General features: G+C 53.5%; 4 protein-coding genes across 4 annotated transcripts; 1 reads left to right on the forward strand and 3 right to left on the reverse strand.

The window, feature by feature from the left end:
• Positions 1-787: 787 nt before the first annotated feature.
• On the reverse strand, positions 788-1,639 carry HER10_EVM0002356 (proteasome A-type and B-type; the record flags this gene model as incomplete). The annotated part of the gene is made up of 2 exons (XM_035472071.1): positions 788-1,475; positions 1,536-1,639. 2 exons carry the CDS (start codon positions 1,637-1,639, stop codon positions 788-790), a joined length of 792 nt encoding a protein of 263 aa, XP_035330480.1.
• Positions 1,640-1,996: 357 nt separating this feature from the next.
• Positions 1,997-8,291, forward strand: HER10_EVM0009931 (phosphatidylinositol 3; the record flags this gene model as incomplete). Its single annotated transcript, XM_035479402.1, has 7 exons — positions 1,997-2,334; positions 2,421-4,025; positions 4,081-5,786; positions 5,834-6,452; positions 6,503-6,709; positions 6,757-7,044; positions 7,095-8,291. The coding sequence occupies exons 1-7, from the start codon at positions 2,152-2,154 to the stop codon at positions 8,289-8,291; spliced, it is 5,805 nt and encodes a 1,934-aa protein (XP_035330917.1). The 5' UTR covers positions 1,997-2,151.
• A 941-nt stretch (positions 8,292-9,232) lies between these two features.
• HER10_EVM0008495 (cation efflux family protein) lies at positions 9,233-11,654 on the reverse strand (the record flags this gene model as incomplete). The annotated part of the gene is made up of 6 exons (XM_035478013.1): positions 9,233-9,477; positions 9,733-9,938; positions 10,085-10,183; positions 10,246-10,359; positions 10,446-11,084; positions 11,236-11,654. The coding sequence occupies 6 exons, from the start codon at positions 11,652-11,654 to the stop codon at positions 9,233-9,235; spliced, it is 1,722 nt and encodes a 573-aa protein (XP_035330848.1).
• A 2,680-nt stretch (positions 11,655-14,334) lies between these two features.
• On the reverse strand, positions 14,335-16,404 carry HER10_EVM0005223 (phosphoribosylglycinamide formyltransferase). Its single transcript, XM_035474845.1, has 3 exons — positions 15,363-16,404; positions 15,137-15,261; positions 14,335-15,068 (listed from the first exon to the last, which is right to left on the reverse strand). Exons 1-3 carry the CDS (start codon positions 15,778-15,780, stop codon positions 14,928-14,930), a joined length of 684 nt encoding a protein of 227 aa, XP_035330651.1. The 5' UTR covers positions 15,781-16,404; the 3' UTR covers positions 14,335-14,927.
• Between the last annotated feature and the right edge of the window lie 6,653 nt (positions 16,405-23,057).

Here is a 23,057-nt window from a genome sequence, read left to right on the forward strand (position 1 = left end):
CCCCTCGCTTGCAGCGCTTAGTGCCGTTTTCTGGAACCTGAACCTGGACTTGGGATCTGGAACCTGGAGCCTGGGGTCACCTATCACATAGTCCCGTTTGGAAGGGCTCGCTTTTCTCGAGACGACCAGCTTACCAAGTACGGATGGCAGTGCGAGAGAGAGAGATAGAGAATGCCACACGCCTTTTAACACAGCAGTACAGCGGAAAAGTCGAGCGGACTTACTACGTCTGATTCGCTGGTGCCAGGGACGCAAGGCATGCAAAGCAAAGCACCAGATATCACCAAACGTCAAGCGATAATGGAGGAGAGCTCTCGGAAGGAGGGGTTCGAACATTAAGCATCCTATCCGTTCATTCCGTATTCGTACTCGTCCCTGTTAAACTTCCTCCCCTTTGGACCATGGCCTAGCGCATACCGCGGAGCTGTGTGGCATCACATGCAGCAGAAAAGGGGTCAAAGACCATCGGTTCGTCCTGGGTAGCCGATGCGTCCTGCGAGGCGAAATGAGATATCCCTGCCTGCATTCCTCTATTTCCCCATGCTTGTCCCAGGGCAGAGCGAACGACCTACCAGATCTTCCAGATGGCCTCGCAGCATGGGATTCACAGGGGAACTGCCCGCATGAGTTGGCAAAGGGCCTTTGGTTTGCTGTGAGCACGCGGGCTGAAATTTGAACCGCGTACGATGATTGATCAGCTGAACAAGTGCCTCTTTGGCATTGCTACCTGTCTGTATTGTACAACGTCCCCCCGACCGCAACACTTTCCCAAAATCCCATCATATCTTTAATCCTTCTTCAAGGGGAGAAGAACCTCCTCGATGCCGGTCTTGGTGATGACCATCATTTGCAGGTGGTCACCGACCTCGATGTGTCTCTCGACCGCTCCGTCAAACGCATCCTTGACCAAAATCTCGGCCTCCTTGCGCTCCAGGGGAACGCGGGGACGCTCCTGCAGCTCGTGACCCACTCCGCTGCCGGGCACGTACTGGTTCTTGAAGTTGACCTGGTTGTCGAGGAACGGTGTGATCAAGCTGGCGGCGGCACCGCCGGCGCGGGACTGCTCTCTCTCGTAACTACCGACGGGGTCGTAGGAGAAGACGGCGCCGACGCCCTCCTCGTCGAGACCGCCGAGGATGGCGTAGACGTAGTAGGGGAAGAAGCGTTTCTGGTAGAGGATCGTCGAGAGACGCTTCGCGCAGGCTGTGACGCTCATGGGCTTGCCGTGGCGGTAGCGGTAGATCTTGCAGATGGTATCGAGGCGGTCCTTGAGGGCCTCGCCGTCGGCGGCGAAACCGACGACAGAGAGCATGATTGTCGCATCTTCTTGTGTTGAGGTGGTGCCGCCGATCTTGAAGACCTTGGGTGTGTATCTGGAGTTGATGCTGTAGCCGGAAGTGCTACGGGTATCGCCGGCTACGATGGCGAAGTCGGCGCCGGCAATGGCGAGGGTGGAACCGCCGTTGTCCGTGTAGCTGTAGCACAGGGTAGGTTAGCTTTTGGGTACGATGGGAGGGTCGAGAGGAGCTCCGTACGGGTTGAAGCGGTGCTGTCTGAACTCGCCGTTGGCGGTCTTGGGGGCCTCGGAGAAGGAGTAGTTGGGCCCGTTCATCAGGGGATTTTGGCTGAACATAGCCATGGTTGCGGTATCTGAAGAGAAAGGAAGATTATTCGTTATCGTTCGTGATGGAAATGTCGGTCGTCAAAAGGGTGGTTATCGTCAATTCGATGAGGTTCGTTCGTTGGTGGGGTTGGGTTGATGGGACGTCGTCGCTTTGATTGAGGTTCAAGGCTGCTACTGCTGAGTGCTCCGGTGCACGCGTCAAGCTGGCAGCCTTGCTTGGTGGGTGGTAGTAGTGGTGGTGGTTGGCAGGGGTAGCTAGCTCACCTGATGACTAAGGCAGAGCAGCTCAGGAATGGCAGGAGCTGTGCAGGGATGTGGCTGCTCTCAGATGGGAAATTTGGGGGAGGCTTGCAGAAACCACTAAAGACAAGGTATCGTCACTGTGCAGCTGCCAGGAAATAGACGCGAATTCCAAGGGAAACTCCCGCATCGTGAAATGCTTCAATAAATCACGAAAACACCAAATTACTTGAAATATCGACCAAATCTTTCACCTCGGGGTCTAGAGCCCTACGAACTCCTCCAAGATGACCCGCGACATTCGGCAGCGGGCGCTGGAGAAGATCGCGTCGCTCTCTGCTGCCAGCTCGCGTACTTCGTTCGACCGTTCTGATCTCGACCGATTGTGCAAGGCAACTCAAGCCGCTGGGAAGGGCGTCAATGGCTATTCTGGAAAGCAGAACTCGTCTTCTCTCGGGAGATGTCCGATGGTAGTGCACTTCTCAACATAATCCATACGATGAGCATCGTTGTGTCTCGTAGTGAGCGATGGCTAACAAGCCCCCTATTTCTGTAGACAATTCGCGAGTTCGAGGTCCTCCTATCGCTATGCAAAGCCGCACCCGCTATCCAGACGAGCCAGAGCGCCCAGAAGCTCGCCCATCAATTGATTCCCTATGTTCTCGAGGCCCACGTCCAGGTGTTTGTTCCGTCGCCCTTCTTCCGAAAGGTCGAGCCATCACCGACAGAGGCACTGGCATTCCACGTCACGGCCGCGCTGTTGTCCCTCGGCTCCCATTACGATGATCTCCACGAGATGATTTCCGACAACATCTGGGCATTTGTCAATGCCTGCGATCATGCGGCGGATCACACTGTCCCACCTCAGCAGGACGACGAAGACCCGAACTTGGAGGACGCTATCAGGACAGCTACGATTGCAGTCTCACTGCTTGGTTTCCTTGATGCGGCGTCGGCACAAGCAGATTTCTGGAGGGCTGGAGGTAGACTGGCACTGGTTCAGCGATTCAGAGATATTCTCTCAGAGTCGTTCTTGGTTGCTGTCGAGACGGCTTTTTCTACCATCAGGAACTCACAGTCTTCTGATCGCCATGCCAGAGAGTGGAAGAGATACTTGCGCCACTACTCTGCTGCTGGACGACCCCTGGGAGCCATCTTGCTTCAAAGAAGCTACATGTGGCTTCTTGTCTCCGGCACCTCGCTTTTGGTCACCGACGCATCCCTCTTGCGCGGCGCCCACATCCTCGACTTGCTCATGTCAGGCGATGGAGCGTTCAGACCAGGTTCTCCACGTAGTCCCGATGCAGACTACCGGTCCCTCGACATGTACACTACGGTAGCCGTTGACCAGATGAATTATCTCGAAGCCGGCGAAGACTACCTCAAGCTTGGGTCCTCTTGGCAGCAGAGACTGGCGTTTGCAGTGAAATCGGCAGCTCTCATCAGCTATCTTAATTGCTCGCTCATGAACGAGGATGTTGCAGACGTCGATGTCTTGATTAACTGGCTGGAGGAGACCCTTGCAGACCCTCTCCAAATGGCGGACGAAAACCTGGCGGCAACGGTCTTGAGATCGATTGCTTTGGTCTGTAAGATCTCCAGGGGATACGCTGCGACGGCCAGCAGACTGCTGCCTCGATTCATTGTGCAGAGTGCGCCCAACGCTCGCACTGTTGCGGTCGCGTCCAAGAGTCTGGCTTTTGTTCTACAGCTCCTTTCTCATGACGCTGTCATCACAACTCTTTACACCTTGGGTAACGTTCTGAGCCCCGGCTCTGATAGATCCATGACGAACGGCACCAATGGGGACCTCGCCGTGGACGCTGCTGCTACGTTATACCCCAATCGCCACTCGACTGGTAGCAGCATTTCCCTGGCCATTACTGGTGAGGAAGAAACCGCGATGGTTTATGGCAACGTCGTCCAAGCTATCTGTGGTATTGCGACTGCTTGCAATGACGAGAAGATCACAGCCTTGGCACAGTCTATGCTGCTTCAGAAAATCGACAAGGTCAACAGCAGTGTCGATGCTCAAATCGTTAGCGGTGCTGCCGCTCTTGCGTTGAAGGGCGGACAGCTTGAGTTCCGATCGCTGTTGAAGGTGTTCTCTAGAATTTGTCACATTGGGGTTGTCGGCCACAAGGACTTCCTTCTGGTTGCTGTGAGTGCCTCCTAACCAATCGACTTCCAGATTATCCACATCTAACAATCAGTAGGTCATGAAGGCGCGTACATACATCTCGGCGAACCTCCACCGTGGATCCCCCCTTTATGACATCTACTGGGAGCACCTATTGGAGAGCATCATTTCCATGGGCGACGTTCACCAGTCGAACCACACCAAGGAGGCCGATGTTCAGCTGGCGGCCCGAGAGATTGCGGAGCTGCTGCATCCCTTGGCTGTCTTCATGTCAACCAACGATCTGGCATTCAATACTATTACCGATGACGAGTCGCACTCAATGATCAGAGATGCTTGGTTCAACATTGTTGTCCACGGCTTCACTACGCAGACCGACATGGGCAAGACCTATCTTGATGAGCTTCGAATCATGGCCGTTCATTCGCCCCCTCTGGTTGCCGAACAGCGAGGGGAACAGATTGAGAGTGACATCGAGCTTAACACCGTCCTCCGCCGAGGCATGAGCTCCGACAGAGAGTCGCTGCAGAAGAGGCATCTCACTGAGTTGATTCCTAATAAGGCTACAGAAATCAAGGGACTGAGTTACCGCAAGGTGATCTTCTTGCACGCCGCTTACTTGGTTGAGAGTCTCCGAGCGGATGCTGGAGATTGCACCAAGGCTCTCTCGTACTTCTTGGAGCCCAGCATGCGTAGAGGTGAGGTCAGCAGTACCATGGAGGGCATTGCTGCCGCTGTAGTGGACAAGTATTTGCGCAAGACTTTGGGCGGTACGGATGCTACCTTCTCTGCTCAGTATGCTGCCGCACAGCTCGTTGCCATCTTCTGTGGCTGCTGTCATCGAATCGAGCGAGTTCAGCAAGCAGCCTTTACTTGCGCGGACCGCATCATCACTCAGGTTCCTTCTGCTCTCTGCCACAGATCGTCGCTCTTCGCCTTGCTGGAACTGCTTTCTCTGATGTGGTCGAGCTGTTTGGAAGCCGAAACAGATCTGTACGCACCACGATCAAAATTCACCTCCAGCCTCGGAGACGTGTCCGTCGAGCTATCCGACGATTACACATTCCGCCGCCATACTCTGGACGTTCTGAATCGCAGAGCCAAACAATGGGTCTCGAGCGTTATCAGCATAGCACCCCTGGACATCAAAGGTCTTCTACAGACGTACCTGTCCGAGTTCGACGACGAAGGAGCATATGGCCACATTTCTTTGGGTCGCTCCTTTGCTATTGAGCTTGGGTCTCTCATGCCGTCAACCGACCAAAGACTGCAGTCTCTCGATCGAGTCGGAGACTGTAGCATCAACACTGGGTCTGACTTTGTTGCCCAGTATACCACCCGTCAAGAGTACCGATATGGCGAGACTCTACCCGAACGTGGCAATGAACTTGTGAACTTCATGCAGTTGAACCGTAGAGCGTCTTTCTTGCAGTCGTCAGGATCGAGTGCTAGCGATAGTGCGAACGCCGCCACCGCTCTGGCGCACGTTGAAGCCCGCATTAAGAGCAAGAAGACCACTGCTCTTACCGAAGTCCGCGATATCCTGCGCAGAGCTGCAGCCCTGCTTTGCCGCAGCAACCGTGATGAGTCCGCTGTTGCGCATTACCTCGTCAGCATTCCCTTCGCCATGTTCACAAAGCAGTCTATCAAATTGGGCGTTTCCCTGTGGTTGGGTGTGATGAACGAGAACCCACGGCTCGAGCCTAGACTTCTTACCGAAATTGCTCAACAATGGGAGGCGACCATCCAGAGCGGCCTTGGGCTCTTTAGTCATGCAATGTCGTAAGTCATCTGACACCCTCCTTTCGACACGACTAACAAGTTTCCAGGCATCCTGACCCATTCTTCCTGAAGGAAGAATTCGCGCCCAGTGATCTTGAGGCCTTGGCCAAGCGCAAGCAGCAGGTGCACAATTTGCTGTCTCCCCACATGAGGCTGTTGCAATTCTTCGCTAGCCACTTCAATGCCACCCGCTTGGGCAGCCCGGATGTCCAGCGAGTCTTCCTGCGCATGCTCGATGTCACTCTGGATGCTGTGCGATCATCGACGCCTCACCCGATGGCACGAGAACTGCGGTTTCAGATCGTATTGTTCGGACTGAAGGTGCTGCATGTCTGTACCACCATTGGCGCCATCGCCCAATGGCGGTTCAAGGAGAAGATCTTGTCTGCCGCACTCAGTTGGTTCCGTTACGCTCCAAGATGGTCTTTCGGCAGCAATATCCTGCAGCTGAAGACGGAACTTCGTCTCTTGACCGACATCGTAGCGGCATTGAAGCATGTTGCATTCATCGGAGCAAACGCTGCGGACACGATCAAGTCCCTGCAGGCCAAGGAGCAACTTCTTGTTTTTCTGCTTGAGAGCGAACAAACGCGTTTGTCGGTGTGGGTGCACCCACTTGGCGAGCCTAACAAGGCTCACGGACAAGCTAACAAGGCTGCTATCGAGGTATGTGGTGACTTTTTGCAATCTGGAAATGTTACTAACAATGAGTGCAGACTGCCCTCGCACCCCTCATTCGTGTTGCCTGGGCCGAGGACCCGTCTATTGCTGTTGAACTGGTCACTCGATTCCCCTATCCCCGTGTCCAACGCGAGGTGAGATGGCTGTTGATCAACTTCCCGCAGAAGGCCATCTCCGAGCCGGAGGGTCTTCCCATTCTTCTGGGTGGCTCTTTGCCCAACGACGTTAGCTTCCAACTGAAGGTAAGTGATATCGCTGGCTCCCTGTAATTAGATATTGACCATCGTAGTACCTGTTGTTCTGGTCACCAGTGAACCCGATCACGGCTGCCACGTATTTCCTGCCCGCGTATCGGAACCATCCGTTCCTTATCCAGTACGCAATGAGGGCAATGGAAAGCCACTCCAGCGATGTGACTTTCTTCTACGTTCCCCAAATTGTGCAGACGCTGCGCTACGACGCACTGGGCTATGTGGAACGGTACATCCTCGAGACCGCTCAATTTTCGCAGCTGTTCGCGCATCAGATCATCTGGAACATGAAGGCGAACGCCTACAAGGACGACGATGCAACTATCGTGAGTTGGACAAGAGGCTGTGGTTACGTGCGATGCTAACAACGTAATAGCCTGATGCAATCAAGCCTACCCTCGACAAGGTTATGGAGAAGATGATTGCAAGCTTCTCTGATGTGGACAGAACATTCTACGAGCGAGAATTTGCCTTCTTCGACGAGGTCACTGACATTTCGGGCAAACTGAAGCCATATGTCGGCCGACCCAAGCCGGAGAAGGCACAGAAGATCGAGGAGGAACTGCGCAAGATCAAGGTTGAGATTGGCGTCTACCTTCCCAGTAACCCTGATGGTGTCGTAATTGGTATCGATCGCAAATCCGGCAAGCCTCTCCAGAGTCACGCCAAGGCGCCCTACATGGCCACGTTCCGCATCAAGAAGAACAAGGGCAGCCTGGATGATGTTAATGACATGCTCGAGGACGTTCACAAGAAGGACTCGCCGCCGGCGCAGGAAAACACCATTGAAGTGTGGCAGTCCGCCATTTTCAAGGTCGGCGATGACTGCAGACAGGACGTTCTTGCCCTGCAGATGATTGCGGCGTTCCGAGGCATCTTCCACAACGTCGGCCTAGATGTCTACGTCAACCCGTACCGCGTCACGGCCACGGCCCCTGGTTGCGGTGTCATTGACGTGCTGCCCAATTCCGTCTCCCGCGACATGCTCGGTCGTGAGGCCGTCAACGGCCTCTACGACTACTTCATCTCAAAGTACGGCAACGAAGACTCGCTCCGCTTCCAGCAGGCCCGCAGCAACTTTGTCAAGAGTATGGCCGCCTACTCCATCATCTCCTTCCTGCTGCAGTTCAAGGACAGGCACAACGGAAACATCATGATTGACGACGCGGGTCACATTCTGCACATTGACTTTGGCTTCTGCTTCGACATCGCGCCGGGAGGCATCAAGTTCGAGCGCGCGCCCTTCAAGCTGACGACGGAGATGCTGGCCGTCATGGGCGGCAGCCCGCACCACCAGGCCTTCAAGTGGTTCGAGGAGCTGTGCGTAAAGGCCTTCCTCGCGTCCCGCCAGCACTGCGAGAAGCTCAGCCAGATTGTTCTGCTCATGATGGACTCTGGCCTGCCGTGCTTCAAGCCCGAGAGCGTGCAGCACTTCAAGGAGCGCTTTGTGCTGGAGCGCAGCGAGCGCGAGGCGGCCGACTTTGTCAAGGACCTCATCCGCAGGAGCGCAAACAGCTACTCGACCGGTGTCTACGACCAGTTCCAGCTGCTTACCAACGGCATCCCCTACTAAGCTGGGCTTGCCTGCGCATGTATTTGAGGATGGGAGGAGGCTGGAGGACAAGAAAGAGGGAAGGATTCTTATTTTTGTCTAGTTTCGACTTTTTGTTTATGGCCCTCCATGTTGATTCGTCGCTGCCGCCTCTATAGAATCCTAATCCTGGTTTGAGATATTGTACACGGGTCCTCGCGCCGCACGCCGCCCCGTCGCACCAGCAGCACCACACGCCTGTGCAGTGATACTGTTGCACAGACCGGGACATCGTCCGCCCTTTGACGGAATCAACAGTCACATTAATAATAATCCAATTGAGGGAGATGAATGGTTTTGTGTTCTGATTTCACTCAACTTTGCGCCACTCCATCGCCGTCCATAGTATATACTGCTACTTGCGTTCCCTTGTCTTTCTTTACTAGGTACCCTATGTATCCCTCCGACCTTCCCTGAGCTATACTTCCTTGTCGTCGATCGACAATCCAGACACTCGAGAGAGAAAAATTCATGTTTGAAACTTTCGGGGGATTCTCAAACAAAACAACATCCAAAGACCCTGTCGATCCCCACCCTGACGGGACGGAAGGGAAGGTGGGAGACAGCCGCCCCTTGTTTCTTTTTTGTAGCCAACCAGGTACACCGAGCAAATAAACATAAAATGTACAACAATGGCCATGAACCACTAAATCGCTTTCAAAATGCTAACCCACCCAAGATGCTGCCTTTTTTTTGTGACCTGATCCTTCTTTTTATAGTTTGTTTCCGGCTCCATACTCCTGCTGACCTTGCACCATGACGCCCACTCTTTCCCGCTTTGGGGTGGTGATTTACCGACGCTCCTAACCGTTGCAAGAGGTACGGAGAGATTGAGAAGAATGTTGACAAGGGCTGCCAGAATATTTAGCCCGTACTTAATATTACAGAGTATTGTGTTATGCAGCAACGCTTTCACTGCAAAACTATTGGGTAATGTGCGTGTCAACGTTGTACGTTGCGTAGTCGACATGCACAAAGGCGCGGTCGACGATGGGCACCGACTCGAGGAAATACGTCAGAACTTCACTGAGATCGTGGCTATCCTTCAGAGGCATGTTGGCATTGAGAACAATGTCGACCTCAACGAAGAGCTTGTCGCCCGCGTGGTAAGCCCGCAGATTCTGGATCTGTCTGATGGACGTGGCGAAGCGCATGGTAAGGTAGAGGACTATTGAAGTGGTCAGGTTAGTTCATGGATGACTTCACTGAATGTTTGACGCATCAACTGGCCAACTGGCTCTACAGCTTGCAATACGTGTTTACGGTTTGAATGAAAGGGAAGAGGAAAAGAGGAAAAGAGGAAACAAAGGCATGACAAGGGGGTGTTATAACAGGGTCTAAGTATAGAAAATGTGGGGAAGATGAAACGGTGAGTTAGAGGGCATGAGAAGGGGACAAGAGAGGAAGAAAAGAAGTTACGCACGGAGGTTTCTCTCATCCGAAGTCGCCGAAAAGCCCGTCAGGTTTCGGACATGGTGCATCGAGGTTCCGCTCCAGTTGACGATGACGACGAGAGACAGCAAAAGACCACCGAGGGCATCAAGCCACCAAATTTTGGCAAAGTAGCCAACAATGGGAAACAGGATGGAGCCAGTGTTGAAAATGACATCGGTCATGGCGTCGTCGGCCCTGCAGGATGGAGAAACCAAAGAGTTAGTTATGAAAGTTCCCCATGTTCCGTGATAGGCGCCGATCAGGAGGCGGCTACGTAAACCCGTTGCGACGCAAACGCTGAGGTTACGACGAAAGAGGAGCAGGGTGCCAGATCAACTTACAACGCCCGAACGCTCGAATTCTTGATGAGACGACACCAGAGCCAGCACAAGCCCTTGATCACCACGGTACCAACCATAATGGAGATGGCCGGAATACCGCTGTAGTTCCCGCGAGGTTAGCATTGCGAGTTTGTGAAAATTGCGGAGCAACTGAGACGTACAGCTGAACGATTTCGTGGTCGGGCGACATGAGACGCTGGATAGCTTCCAGAGCGACCTGGCAGAAGGATGTAACCATTACGATGGAGAAAACCAGCACGCCAAGAGGCTCGAGACTGTAGCGAGTCAGCACGCAGCTCTGAATGCAACGCGGAGGCAGCATCGCGAAAAAAAAAAGTAAGGGGGTAAAATTGATACTTACCGCTGTCTGCCCACGGGATATGAATGCTGGTCATTTTGGCTGGCGGCAATAAGCCTAGTCGTCGTCCACACGATTGCTGTGCTGAGAAAGTCGAGAACCGCGTCGACCAAACTGGCCAGGACTGAGACTGAAGGTACCGAAACGACGACAAGGATCTTTCCGATCAGCAAAGCTGCGTTTGCGATAAAATTGACCCAAATGGCCAAGGTGACGATGGGGTCGCTGCTGTCGAGGTCGGAGTCTTCGAGCCATGGGATCTCGGGCTTAGGCTGATCGGCTAAACCTTCCTCCTCGTCAGAGCCACTGAGAAGTGGGGTCGCCTCGGTGGACCGAAAAATGTCCTTGGGTTTGCGTTTCGCCTTTTGCTGTATGCTGTTTGCCGAACTGCTCTGCTCCGTGCTGCTGTTTTGGGCTGAAGCAGCAGTGCTGCCGTAGGTGAGTCCGCTTCTGGACGGTGGTGAGGTGGGAGTTGGCGACTCCTCGGTAATGGTCTGAGGGACATCGACTGGGCGGTAGGCCGAGGCGTCTAGAGCTTGGTGATACTCGTTGAGCAGGTCGTGGGGCACGGACGAATCCAAGAGCTGGTCGATGTAGAGGTACATGCGAATCAAGTCGTTGTTTCTCTCGTAATATTCGCGGCTTTAGGAATTGACAATGCGCGTTAGCAACTCGCAACTCAACTCGCAAACTGGTACATGGAGAGCAGTCAACGAAGTAGGGGGATTGGACTGGGAATCCCATGTTGCGCCTGGGCAGTCCGGGGCGGCACGATTGCACAGCAGGAACTCACATATGCTTTGGCATAACCTCAAGCTCGGCCTCCGTCTTCCAGTAGCGCTCCCATTGATAGCGTGGGTTGCTGTTGCCGATAAGGCGCATGCTCCTCATCTGAGGGCCGAAAATGAGTTCGCTTAGACGGCGCTCTTCGGCGGCGGAGCGGTGGTGGTGGTCATCGTCCGAGTCCCTGTGCAGGAAGCCAAGCAGAGAGGTGCTCTCATGTTCCTCTTCGTCGTGACCCAGCTGGTGGTAGGCCGGGCTCTTGAGCGACTCTCGCAGAGTGGCATTGGAGCGGTTCCGGATGAGCGATACCAAGGCGCCGCTGCCTCTGGTGGCCAGAAGTGATGGGTCGCTATCGGCATTGAGTACTGAGGGACGTTTGAATGAGCCTACTCGTGGGCTGCTCGAGCGATGATCCTGCGGCGAGCTCATCGTGGCCGGAGGGAAATAAAGAGGCGCGATGACGGCAGAGGTCGATTGGGGAGGGAGACGACCAGGGAGGAGGAACAGAGAGAATGGAGTGGAGCTAGGCGGAAGGGTAGGTAGGTAAATTGAGATTGAAGTGAAGGAGGAAGAGAGAGAGAGAGAAGAAGAAAAAAGGGAAGAGTAGCCGGCGCGATGCGAGGGAGAAGGCCAAGATAATAGATGAGATTGATAATCTCGTGGTCGGCGTGCAGCAGGCAGCTCCAAGCTGTGAATTGGCAGGTACCGGCGCGCGTGGACGTGTAAAAAAAAGGCGGCCCCCCAGTGACGGAGTATGCAGTATGGACCCGGAGGGTCTGAGGAGACGAGCAGCCGGCAAGGTAAAGGTACTTACCGGGCAAGGCAAGGCAAGGCAAGGCAAGGTAAGGCGCGGCGAGACAGTGGGTTGGGGTCTGGGGGCTTGGTTTGGATGGGGAGGGGACCTTTTCGAGAGAGCTCACACTCGCGTAGAGCTTCCTGGGGCTACGATTCGACAAAACCAAGAGACGCTTGGGGAGCTTCATGGTACGGGCGTTGGCAGACCCGACCAATGTTGTATCGGAGGAGTGGCTACTGGCGTTTGAACCTGCGCAACGCCATGGATTCTGCTGTAGCTCCTCTGGGCGCTTTTCCAGGTACGTTGGTCTTTCTCTCTCTCTCTCCCCTTCTCTCGCTCTTTCTCGTTGTCTACGGAGTACCTATTTCGCTGATCAGATGGGCAACGAGGGAGCTCCCCTGTCATCATCGAGGCAAGGCAGACAAGCAAGGTAAGGTACCTTGGCCTATCTATCCGTACCTCAGTACTTACCTTACACTTAGTACGGAGCACAGATATGTACAGATACAAATAATACCTAAGGTAGTTTCGAGTTGCCCTTCCCGTCCACCCGAAGAACGAAACCCCCGGCCCTGGCCTCAGCAAGAAAAAAGAAAAAAAAAAAAAAGGTTTGCCCATTTCCATTTCCAAGAACGCCCCCAGCCAACCAGGTCGCGACACTCTCAATTGGGGCGAGGCAATTGTAGAAAAAGATTGGAGCTTTCAGCTGGAAAACGGGGACGACCTCGCGCCAAGTTGCCTTTTGAGCCGGTGTCGGCCCTTCAGCATTGTCTCCCGTGTCTCGTTCTGCCATTCTGAATGGTCCCTCCATGGGCCATAGGTAGGCCACCATCTCTTGAAGGTTCTCTGCAACCCACGGACTCTTGGGGTTTCTGGCACTTTGTGCTATGTACATCAAGCCTCTCTTACCTTGGAGGAATACTCGAAACTAGGTTTGACCTTTCAGCTGCCGGGTTCATGACTTCATCGCATAACTTCGCCAGCCCTTCTCTTTCTCTTCTCTCTGAACTCTGAACTCAACCAGAGCACACACACACACACACACACACACACACACAAGTACCTTGTGGAGAGCTCACAGTCGCGCCAATACTTCCTCATCTCGTTAGATTGATTCGGCTAGTCCTGAGTGAAAAAAGTTGAGTACAGCCCCCGAGGGCCCCAACATGGCAAATTAGTGCCCTTTCTCCCGACTCAACCTGCCCTTTTACCGCCACTTCCGAGTCCATAATCCATTTCAACCCCCGCGGCCCGCGTTGGCCCCTCATACATACTACGTACTCCGTACTGTATTGCCTTTGTCCAGAGTTGGTTTAGCCGAGCACCAACTGACTAAGTTCAAACTATCTGAGGTACCCCCAGCCTCCAGGGCCCCCAATTGTCTGAACCATTCCCATCACTTACCAAAAGGAAGCTCTACTCGAGCCACCGCCAAGATTCAGATCAAACGGTAACTGTTTGCTCCCAACTCGACCCTGCTTATCCCTTCCCCTTTCCTAGGTTAGGAACTCATTTTTTGAGACTCGTTCCGAGGCGCAGCACATCGGCAAAAACGGACAATCAAGTTGTCTCCCGTCTCAACTCCGGCATAAGAGACCACGGGGTTTCTAGTGGCCATGCTTGCATAGCGCCGTGGCTTGGCATTACGGCATGTTCGATGGTAACCCAGGACTTGCGAATAGTCCCTAAACATTATCCGTATACACACTTGCAACCGAATAGTGACAGCAAGACAGAGAGAACGATATACTCTTGTCGTTCAACGTCAAAAAGACTCAAGAAACCCTGGCTCAACTCCCACGTTTACCCAATTCCTTCAGCCCTGCACTCGTCATTGGCTCCTCAATAAGGAAGTTGGTTAGGGGTTCCCCTCCCCTCCCCTTCCCCTCCCCGGGCCGTGGACCTGCAGAACATCTCAGCAGAGCCGCATCTTCTTCTCATTCGCAGCAACTTTTGGCGAACCTTTTTTTTTTTTTTTTTTGTACCTGGCCGCCATCACCTGATTCAACTGATGAGGGGTCCTCCGCTTCGGCTCCGGCTCCGGCTTCCCTTTCATAATCACGACAGCTTATCCTTCCCACAGTCCAAAGAAAGAATAAAAATACACGATTCGGAGACAGGCACGGATGCACCCCCGTTTTGCTGCCTTCGGCTTTGATTGCTGCCCGGACACAGGCAAGAGGGCCGAACCTGGGCCGATTTGGGGCTTGGGCTTTCTTTTGTAATGGACGATGTTATTCACGTCTTCTTTCCTTTTGAACTGATTCACTTTCTTTGGCGAGAGCCTCTCTCCGGTGCTTCTTCTCCTTCTCCCTCAGGTCTTCTTATTGGCTTCAGATCAACAACAACCGACAAAAGACCACCATAGATCATGACTAGGGACAATGTCGCTTGGCGGTCGCAGCTCGAAATATGTGGTCCATTGGCTCAGAGAGTTCTTTCATTGAGTGCCCTCTTTTTGAAAATCGAGCCGAGTAGAGAAGAGCCGCAGGATGTGTTCCTGATCCAGTTCCTACCATGGATAACCTCTCTGGGCCATGTTTCCTTGAAAACTTGCCTTCATGGGCCATCTGTTTGGTTGACAAACTCCCTTTCAATGCAAACATGGCTTGCTCGGCTCTTTGCCATGGTAGATGGGCAACTGTACCTGTTCGTGACCCGATGGCTCTTTGAGGGCCGTAAATACCCGCCAGGCCTTTGACTCTGAATGTTGCAAGAAGCCTACACAACTGGCCACATAAGTAGACGCTGCATCTCGAAAAGACCAAAGGGACTGAGCCCAGAAGCTGACCCCAGGCTCATACAACGCCTAGCGGTGAGTCTGACTGATGACGTGTGACGACGTTGAAGTCTTGTGTCACGAAAGCTCCCCGACGTGTTTGCCCCTATACTACCAACGTCTCGATTTACTGCTTCTTCTTTTCCAAAATCTCCTGCACGACCTTTGCGGTGGCCTTGACAATGAGACCGTGTTCGACACTGTGCATACGCTCTTCCACATCTGCCAGACTGTCACCCGAGCGAATCTCGACCTCCTCAATGAGGATCTATCACGGTCGTTCGTCAGCATAACGTGCAACTGGGGAAGGGGGAACACCTCAGGGAGTAGACGAACAGGCTCTCCACGGTCCACCGTCTCAATGACATAGTGAATCATTGCTCCGGTCCGGTTGTTCTCAAGCTTGCCGGCCTGGAAGTCTTCGTATGCCCTGCCAATCGCGTTGGCACCATCATAACGGCCTGGCGAGCAGTGTTAGTCACATAATCTTGCATACATCACAAATTTCCCCCTTTTCCCCTCTCTGCTTCTAGAGTATCACAGGAAGTTCGGAAAGACCTACCAGGCAGCGCCGGATGAAGATTAATAACCGGAACGCCAGCAGCCTCCAACGGCCGCAAAAACGGCGCGCTGAACACGTGCATCCACCCGGCGAGGACGACGAGGTCCGGCTTGTCCTGCAGCACGAGCTCGGCCAGCGCCGCGTCGTACCGGCCGCGGCCCTCGCACAGCTTGGCCTCGTCCTTTTCGCCCTTGGCCGTGAAGCCGCCCGAGACGAGGTTGAAGTACCGCGTCGGGATGCCCGCCTTCTCCGCGCGCTGGACGGCGTAGGCGGTCTTGCGGTTCACAATGACCTTTTCAATCTTGCTTTGCGGTACGGTGCCGTCGGCGACCGCGTTGATGACGGCTTGCAGGTTCGTGCCGGAGCCGGAGCAGAGGACTACGAGACGGCAGTTTTCGGTGGTGGATGATGACGACATGGTAAGATGTGTGATGTTGGTGAATGTGAGTGTGAGATACTGGGTTTGAGTGAGTTGACCTGACGAGGGGTGGGAAAAAGTGACTTCGAGTCCTCTTCCCTTGGAGGGGTAACTCTCGAGATATTCTGGTTGAGACGGGTCTCGCTGTTTCTGTGACCAATTTGGCTGTCCAAGTGTGGGTGAAACAAAAAGGCAGCAATTTTGAAGCTAATTTCACAGAGCCTAAGGGGTGACGCTTTTCCCGGCCTCTTGAATCTTGTGGATGTTTCCTTGGGATTCAGATGTTTGTCATGGGTGGATTCTGGTGTCTCGTTACACAAAGTATTCACTTCAATGTCTTGGGGTTGTGCCTTGCGCCAGAAGTTTAAAAAAATTCTGTGAGCGCATCAGAGGAAGGGCGGGGTAGCTTGTCATTGGCCGGGCAGTCACTTGCGGCGGGAACCAACCAAAGTGTGGTTTGAAGACGGCCCGGGAGTCTGAACGTTCGGTGCTACCGGTCGTTCTTGCCTGAGTTTTAACTTACTCGGGTTTGCATATGAGCACTGCAGGTTCACTCAACTCATCGAGAAAATGTCAAGAACATTGGCGTACACTGAGATTCGATGTCGACTATGAGTTGCAAGTGAGGCATTGTAGAAAATGAGAGCTACTGAGCTGGGTAGCATCCTTCAAGACTTGGGCCATCGTCCAAGTTAGGGGCAATTTGATGTTTTGAACAGACGGTAGGAGGCTTTATGAGTATAGCCATGGCTGAAAGGAACAATGTGACCAGAATATGAAAAGAAACAAGAAATTCCAATATCGGGCTAAGCTTAAGCCAAGCACAGAGCTTAGTAGTCGAATATAGCCCGAGACTGCGCCCAAGAGCTCTGGCTGGTGGATTGCTCGGTAGGATTTCAATGTTTCCACTCACATAGTATTACTTGGGCAACAAGCAATAGTGAGACGGGGCCCAAGAGCTCGTATCTCGTGATGGTACCCATTTCGTGATAAGAAGTGTTACGTGTATTGAGAAAATACCACGTTCTGTCCTCACCGCTCCATTTGATGACGAGAAATTCTCCGCCAACGGGCATGGCCGGTCTTAACGGCAGGAGATAGAAGTGATTGCATCTGTGGTGTCCCCATCAGACACGACGTCTAACGCGAGAGATTGACAGCACAGGTTGCCGCCTCGAAATGGCCTTGGCTCGCTAATTCTCCCTAGCCTGACTATATGAGCTTGTTGTGACCTGCCTCTAACCGACGGACTTTTAGTCTAACCATGGTGAATGACCTAGGTATCCGTCAACCGAAATCCCATATGAGGCATGAGCCCAAGTCAATAAAAATGCGTTGCGGCTTGCTCATGCGCCCACGAGCGGCCATCGTCAGATCTGTGATCTCCGACCCCTGCCAACCAGAAGCGCCCGCATGCGCCATACTCGGACGCGAAAGTACCCTAGAGGCCCGGCCCCTCAACGGCGGAGAGCAGCAAAACGCCGTTTGACCGTCCATTTCCGCAGGGGAATAAACCTTCCTAAACAGGGGTCAACTCTGGGGCGGCAAGGCAGTCGACGAGACCAAGACGGACCAAACCAACACGGGTGTCCAAGGCGACATGAACATTCCCCCTTTGAGCTTCGCCCTGGCATGTATTGGTAGCAACGCAGGATGCGCCGCAAGTGACGGGGCTTTAATCCGCCGACTATTGACGAGGGTGTGCCAATGTGAGTGTAATCCATTTTGTTTGGAGTGTTCTCCCTTTTTCTTGCATCGTGGTGCCGCATTATTGAAAGCTCATGGAATCGGATCGGGGCAATGACCAGCTAGTTCGCTGTCATCGGCTCGGATTGGGTCGACCTGTCTCGATCGAATATCGGCCGTGCCTTATTGAGATTGAATTATTGACGGACGGGATTGGCTAAGTTGCAATTAGGCTACTCCGGCCTGGGCGGCGGCCTACAGGCCAGAGCGCGACGGACAGTTGCAGAGCGGGAACGGACGCGATGGTTGTCCTACTGCCTCGACGGCCATGCGCGTACGGATGGATACTTGAGAGTGGGAAATGCAAGACGTCGTCGACGTAGGCAAAGGTAGGTAGAACCGTCAAATGTATCTGTCCGTGGCAGGCTGCGCCAAAAAGGTACTTTTATTTCCTACTAGTACATCAACTTCGATAAGGCCATTGTCGGGGGGGGGGGGGGGGTGGCTTTGCTTGTTACTTGCATCATTCTGCGGGTTCTCCCATGGACCAAAATCATCCTGGCAGGATTTCAAGATGGAATTTTGAAATTTTATGGAGACAGCGCAGCTTCCTAGTCATGCTAGTATACTATATTTGATGGAAGACTATCCTTAAGAGACGGCGTAAATCTCTTTTAGCTGCCAGCTTGCAGTTTTTTTTTTTTTTTTTTTTTTCATCTGGTACGGGTAGAGAGTCCAACAAATGGGTTGGAGCTACGAGTTGTCGATACGAGGCAACTGGGTACGTGTGCGGAAAATGTGGAAAAGTGATTGGCGTTCACAACAAGTCCGCAATCCTGCAGGTAGGTGGAGAGGTGTGAGTTGGCCCGTTCCAAGTTGAAGACCCTCATCAGCGGCCTTCCAAGTTCCATTTGACTCTTTCAGTCTCGACTCTCGAGGCAGAGTGCCATAAATCTTTACTCAGCCAGAGAAACCGCGTCACTGTCAGGCCTTCCGAGTGTGTACCTTATTCGGGAAGTGGAGGGGAAAGAGGGACACGAACTTGGTAAGGGACAGGCCGACGGGACGTCCCTTCGTCCCTTCTCACATTTTCCGTGTGTCGTCCCTTCCTGCTTCTTCAGAAAGCACGCCACTTCAGTTGATGAATTGCGGATATCAATCAGAGAAGGCACCTTACCCAACTCAAGGCAGGTAGCCATGGCATGGTTGCAAAACCATCAACGGTACGGATAAAGTACCCCCTCAACACGAAAGACACCTTTTCACACGCGTCTTCGCCAGATATCAGCCACAGGTGGCAGCAGTAGTAAAGTACAGACAAAGTGACAGAATCTTGGTGCCTGAAAGAACCACTATTCAAGCTTCCAGGACAGTCTGTCTTCAGTGTTTGGGGAGACCTTCTCTGGCTACGAGAGTAGCGTCACGCTAACGCCCCATCTCGGCCATGTTCTTGCATTCTTCCTCTCATTCGTGTTTAATCTCTTATGCCAAGGTATTATCAAGGCCGGAGCACCAGGTATATCCTGTCCGGCGGCTCTTTTCAAGTATTCGTCCTTGAGAATTATGGGCCAAAGTCGTGATCGGAACAAAAGTACCGGTAGATGGCGACATAGGTATCCGTACTGACAGCGGCGATATGAGTTGAAATAAAGATTCGGGAAGGCTTCTCCCAATGATCCCGCTTTGCTCTTGTCCTGGTCAATTCTGTTTTGCGTGATTGCGGGATGGAATTGTCCTATAAGCAGCCGGGGCATACCTACGGAAGAGCAACGGAGGTCCAAGCAAGGTACCTTGCAGCGGCAGCCCATGCTCGCCATACCAACGTTGCCTAAGTAAGGTACATACATAGGTACTTTCGTCAGATGCCAGCTTCCAGGTTCACCCTCTCCTCGGGAGCCTCCAGCCTGCCTTCCACACCGGTCAACTTCCCCTTCCAGGCTCTTGCCCCTCGCCTCCATTCACGCCCCCTCCCACATCGCAATTGGCACCCTCAAAGCTTCAATTCAGCGAATCGGCATACGATTCGCCTCCCACAGGCTCTGCCAGACTGCCAGCATCTTCTCACAACTCGTCTTAGTCTTGAAGACGCAACATGTGGCTGCCGATGGAACGGCGTCCCATATCCACACCTGCGTCAAAAGGTTGTCTCCTGTTTTCTTCCTTGCAACCAGAGAGAGAGAGGGAGAGTCGAACGCATCTTGGACAGACGCTGTGCACAAGACATCGAGAAGAATCAAGCAAGTCTACGAATGCCTCGTCCGAGTCTCGTCTCGTCTCCATCGCCTATCTGCCGGACGACGTGCTTTTCGGTCTGGGCATTCTTGGACGACGCTCTGGAGCCTTCAGGAATAAAGGAAGTCAGATGTCGTACGTACAGAGTACGTATTCGTACATGCACGGGACAGACATCTGCTCTGCCCTGCCAACCACCCGCCGTGAACCCGACACGATCCCGGCCACGGCCTACAGGGAGCCGTCCTTTGTGTCTTCTCTAAGCCGGGGTGACTGGAAATACTATCTGTCCAACGTCCCAGACGACATGCCATGCCACCATGGGAGCGACCGAGCTTGGGTCTGATCAGGTCCATTCGTTTTGATCACACACTCCTGGATAGAATGCGAGTGACTGTCAATTCGAACATCCATCGTTGCTTTGTCTCCCGGACTTGGATCGGTCTCGGACAAATTTACGGCGGGTTCGTTACAGACCACGTCTCCTCTGTTCTTGGTAAGCTCATATTGGCGTGGATCTGTCAGGTTGACCGAATCAAGGACCAAGCTTTGCTTCGGGATAACGCAAAGTTGAGATGAGACGGTTACTCTCGAAACATTTCATCATCAGCAATACTCGGGAGTGGCAGTCATCCGGCTTCCGCTGACCAAAAGTCATCAGATGTCTGAACCTCGAGTCCTAGACACGCAACCAGCCATCCGTCTACACACTCTGCAGCCACTTCTCGAAGCCCCATACTGCCGACGGAAAAGGAAGTATGAGACATGGCATGAGCCAGGGAAACGTTGTCGTTGCTGGTCGCCGTTGTAACTTGTGTCCATTAGCTCACTAGCCAAGGAATCTCGACCTGCAGTCGTCTCCAAAATTCGACGGCGGCGGCTCCGAGTTTAATTTTAAGACCTCGAATCGCTACCGAGGCTGCCGACAGTCTACAAAGGAGGACCCAGCTTTCTCAGTGCACCAACTAATTAGTTCGTATGCCCTACCCAAAGCCTCCTGCTTATCCGCGCTCGTCTGTTCATCCGGATGGCTCTCTTTCCAAAGTCAAATTCGGCCGATCGCCTGCAGAAGCACGTTCTGTCCTCGTTTTTTCAGCATATCTTGCATGGCAGGCCAAAGTCTGGGTGGCGTTTACTTCAGAGCTTCCAACATTTCAGCCGATGTCGAGAACTCGCAGCCCCGGGCGACGAAAATATGCAGGACACCTCAGCGAGAGGCTGGGCTGAGTGCCATGGTGCAACAATTGGATGGCGGGTGCAGCTGAAGCCTGAGAGGATGGGGTACCGCATCGGTAACGAGAACCTTGAAGACGGACGACGCAGTGCGACATTCGAGTAGCTCATACCGCTACGCTACTCCGCATGAAGAAAGAAACAAGCCGCCCCGAGTATGATTACCGCCAAAGAGGGTGTGCGGCCAGGGGGAAATGGACGATGGACGCCACCCAACGACACTAATCCCAATGGGCGATTCCTTCAAAGGGTTCAATCCAGGACCAAGAGTGACAATAGCGAAATCCCCCGGGGCCGTGGACCATGTCGTACACTTGAACCAAGAACGAGAGAGCAAGCCATCAATTGCTGGAGGATCCAAGAAAATGGCATCGGCGGAAACGAAGGCGTCTCTCATCTCCCGTTTTACCATCCGGTCTTTTGGGTAGGGTTTACTCCGTTCGCAGCACGCGGGCTTAGACCAGTGTTCAGCAGGACGACGCACGACGAACAAACGACCGCAATGCGTTCCTCAGACATGGCAGTACCTAGAGCGATCTCCGGGCCATCCCATCGTCATCCCAAGCTGCCCATCCAATTCCATGCAGCCCGAAACCCTCAAATCCCCAATGCCATTCCCCCTTCTCGTCTTTTCTCCGCACACACCCCCTTCCCCTGGATCCCTGACCCTGAACCCCTGGGGCCAGAGAATTCTAGCAGGGCGAACCAGAGAAAAACTGCAGAGCAAAGAGGCAAGGCAGCTGTGCAGGTATGCTGGCAGCGGGCCGACCAGGCTGTGAAGTCACAAGTGAAAGGAACGGTGGTGGGCTGGCTCGACATTTTGCGTGAAGCGCTGCCTCAAGCCCACTCTTCCCAGCAACTATTGCTTGGTCTCTCCACTCTCCTAATAAAAATAGGCCCTGCGACTGGGTGTTGGAACCAGGGAAGTGCGTCGATGCGAGAGAAAGCAGACCAGACTCACAAAGCCCAGAGTCCCAGAGCAGCAGACCATCAGCAGGAACTCGAACTGGGAAAATGGCCCACCAGGAACGCAGGACGCGGGACGCGGGACATGGGATGCAGAAGTGAGGAGAAGGAGCAAAGCAAAGCAGAGCAGAGCAGAGCAGAGCGCAGAGGAGAGCATCGACCTTTCATATTTTCTCTCCTGGAGACCTGGAGACCTGGACCGGCCCTGCTCACGTTCTTTCTGACATGCCCCTGTTTGGTCGACGGGGACCCTCTCACTTGGCTGGCCTGCGTTAGACTTAGCCGTACCTTTTTTGCTCTTCTCTCGCTCACTCACTTTCTCTTGCCTTGCCTAATTCCTTACTGATCGGATCGCCTCCTCCTTTCCACATTCCCACCCGCCCACCGTTCGCTCCAAGTCTCCAACCTCTCGTTGTCTGCTTCGCCGACCCTCGCTGCTGCTGCTGCTGCCATCATTCGTTGCATATCATTTCGTGTCGTGCCCATCCATCCCACGACTTGACTTTTGTTCCTGTTTATTCATTCGTTCTTCATATCCTAATACCCCAGTTTCCATCCTCCCCATCGCATCGCATCGGCGAACCCCCCCTAGCCCGCCCGCTTGTCCATCATCTCCATCGTCTCTGGCCTTGTACAGCCCGGGTCCAGCTTTTTTTGCATCTCTTTGCGTTTGGATAAAAAGTTTGAATGAGATCATACGGCTTCTGGTTTCACGTCCTCGCATGCGCTCTATAGACTAATATTCGTCTCGTCGCCTTCTCGACTGTCTGCCGTCTCATTCTGTCTTGTTGGACAGACCCCTTGGGTAAGCCATCATCAAGCCATTCCTTTCGTCCTCCCTCATTCCTCAGCCCACCGGCCCAGGCCTATACATAGCTGCGCTCCCCCTTCGGATTCGCGACATCACGGCGCGCGAGAGAGCGGGAGAAGCATTGCATTGTTGTTGAGAGCCCAGGTCCATCGCTAAGGCTGCTGGCGGCTACCATTTCCGCAATACCCTCATTCCCCATCTTCCCGTCTCCTCGGTCCCCACGAGTGGCACACATACCTAGCTCAGTTGCATACTGGAGACACTCTTTGCGATACCTCACACACGCGCACAAGTCAACCGACGACGGATCGCAGTTGCAGCTGACATTCTGGATTCTTTCCGCTACGCA

The sequence above is a fragment of the Colletotrichum scovillei genome (genome assembly GCF_011075155.1).
Source record: "Colletotrichum scovillei strain TJNH1 chromosome Unknown Contig00008, whole genome shotgun sequence".
NCBI classification, from domain to species: domain Eukaryota; kingdom Fungi; phylum Ascomycota; class Sordariomycetes; order Glomerellales; family Glomerellaceae; genus Colletotrichum; species Colletotrichum scovillei.

Coding starts and splice junctions, on each gene's coding strand:
- HER10_EVM0005223 (XM_035474845.1), bottom strand. CDS start 15,780: ATGTCGTCATCATCCACCACCGAAAACTGCCGTCTCGTAGTCCTCTGC. Junction 15,262..15,362: donor TCTTCATCCGGCGCTGCCTG/GTAGGTCTTTCC, acceptor ACTGCTCGCCAG/GCCGTTATGATGGTGCCAAC. Junction 15,069..15,136: donor CGGTGGACCGTGGAGAGCCT/GTTCGTCTACTC, acceptor CGACCGTGATAG/ATCCTCATTGAGGAGGTCGA.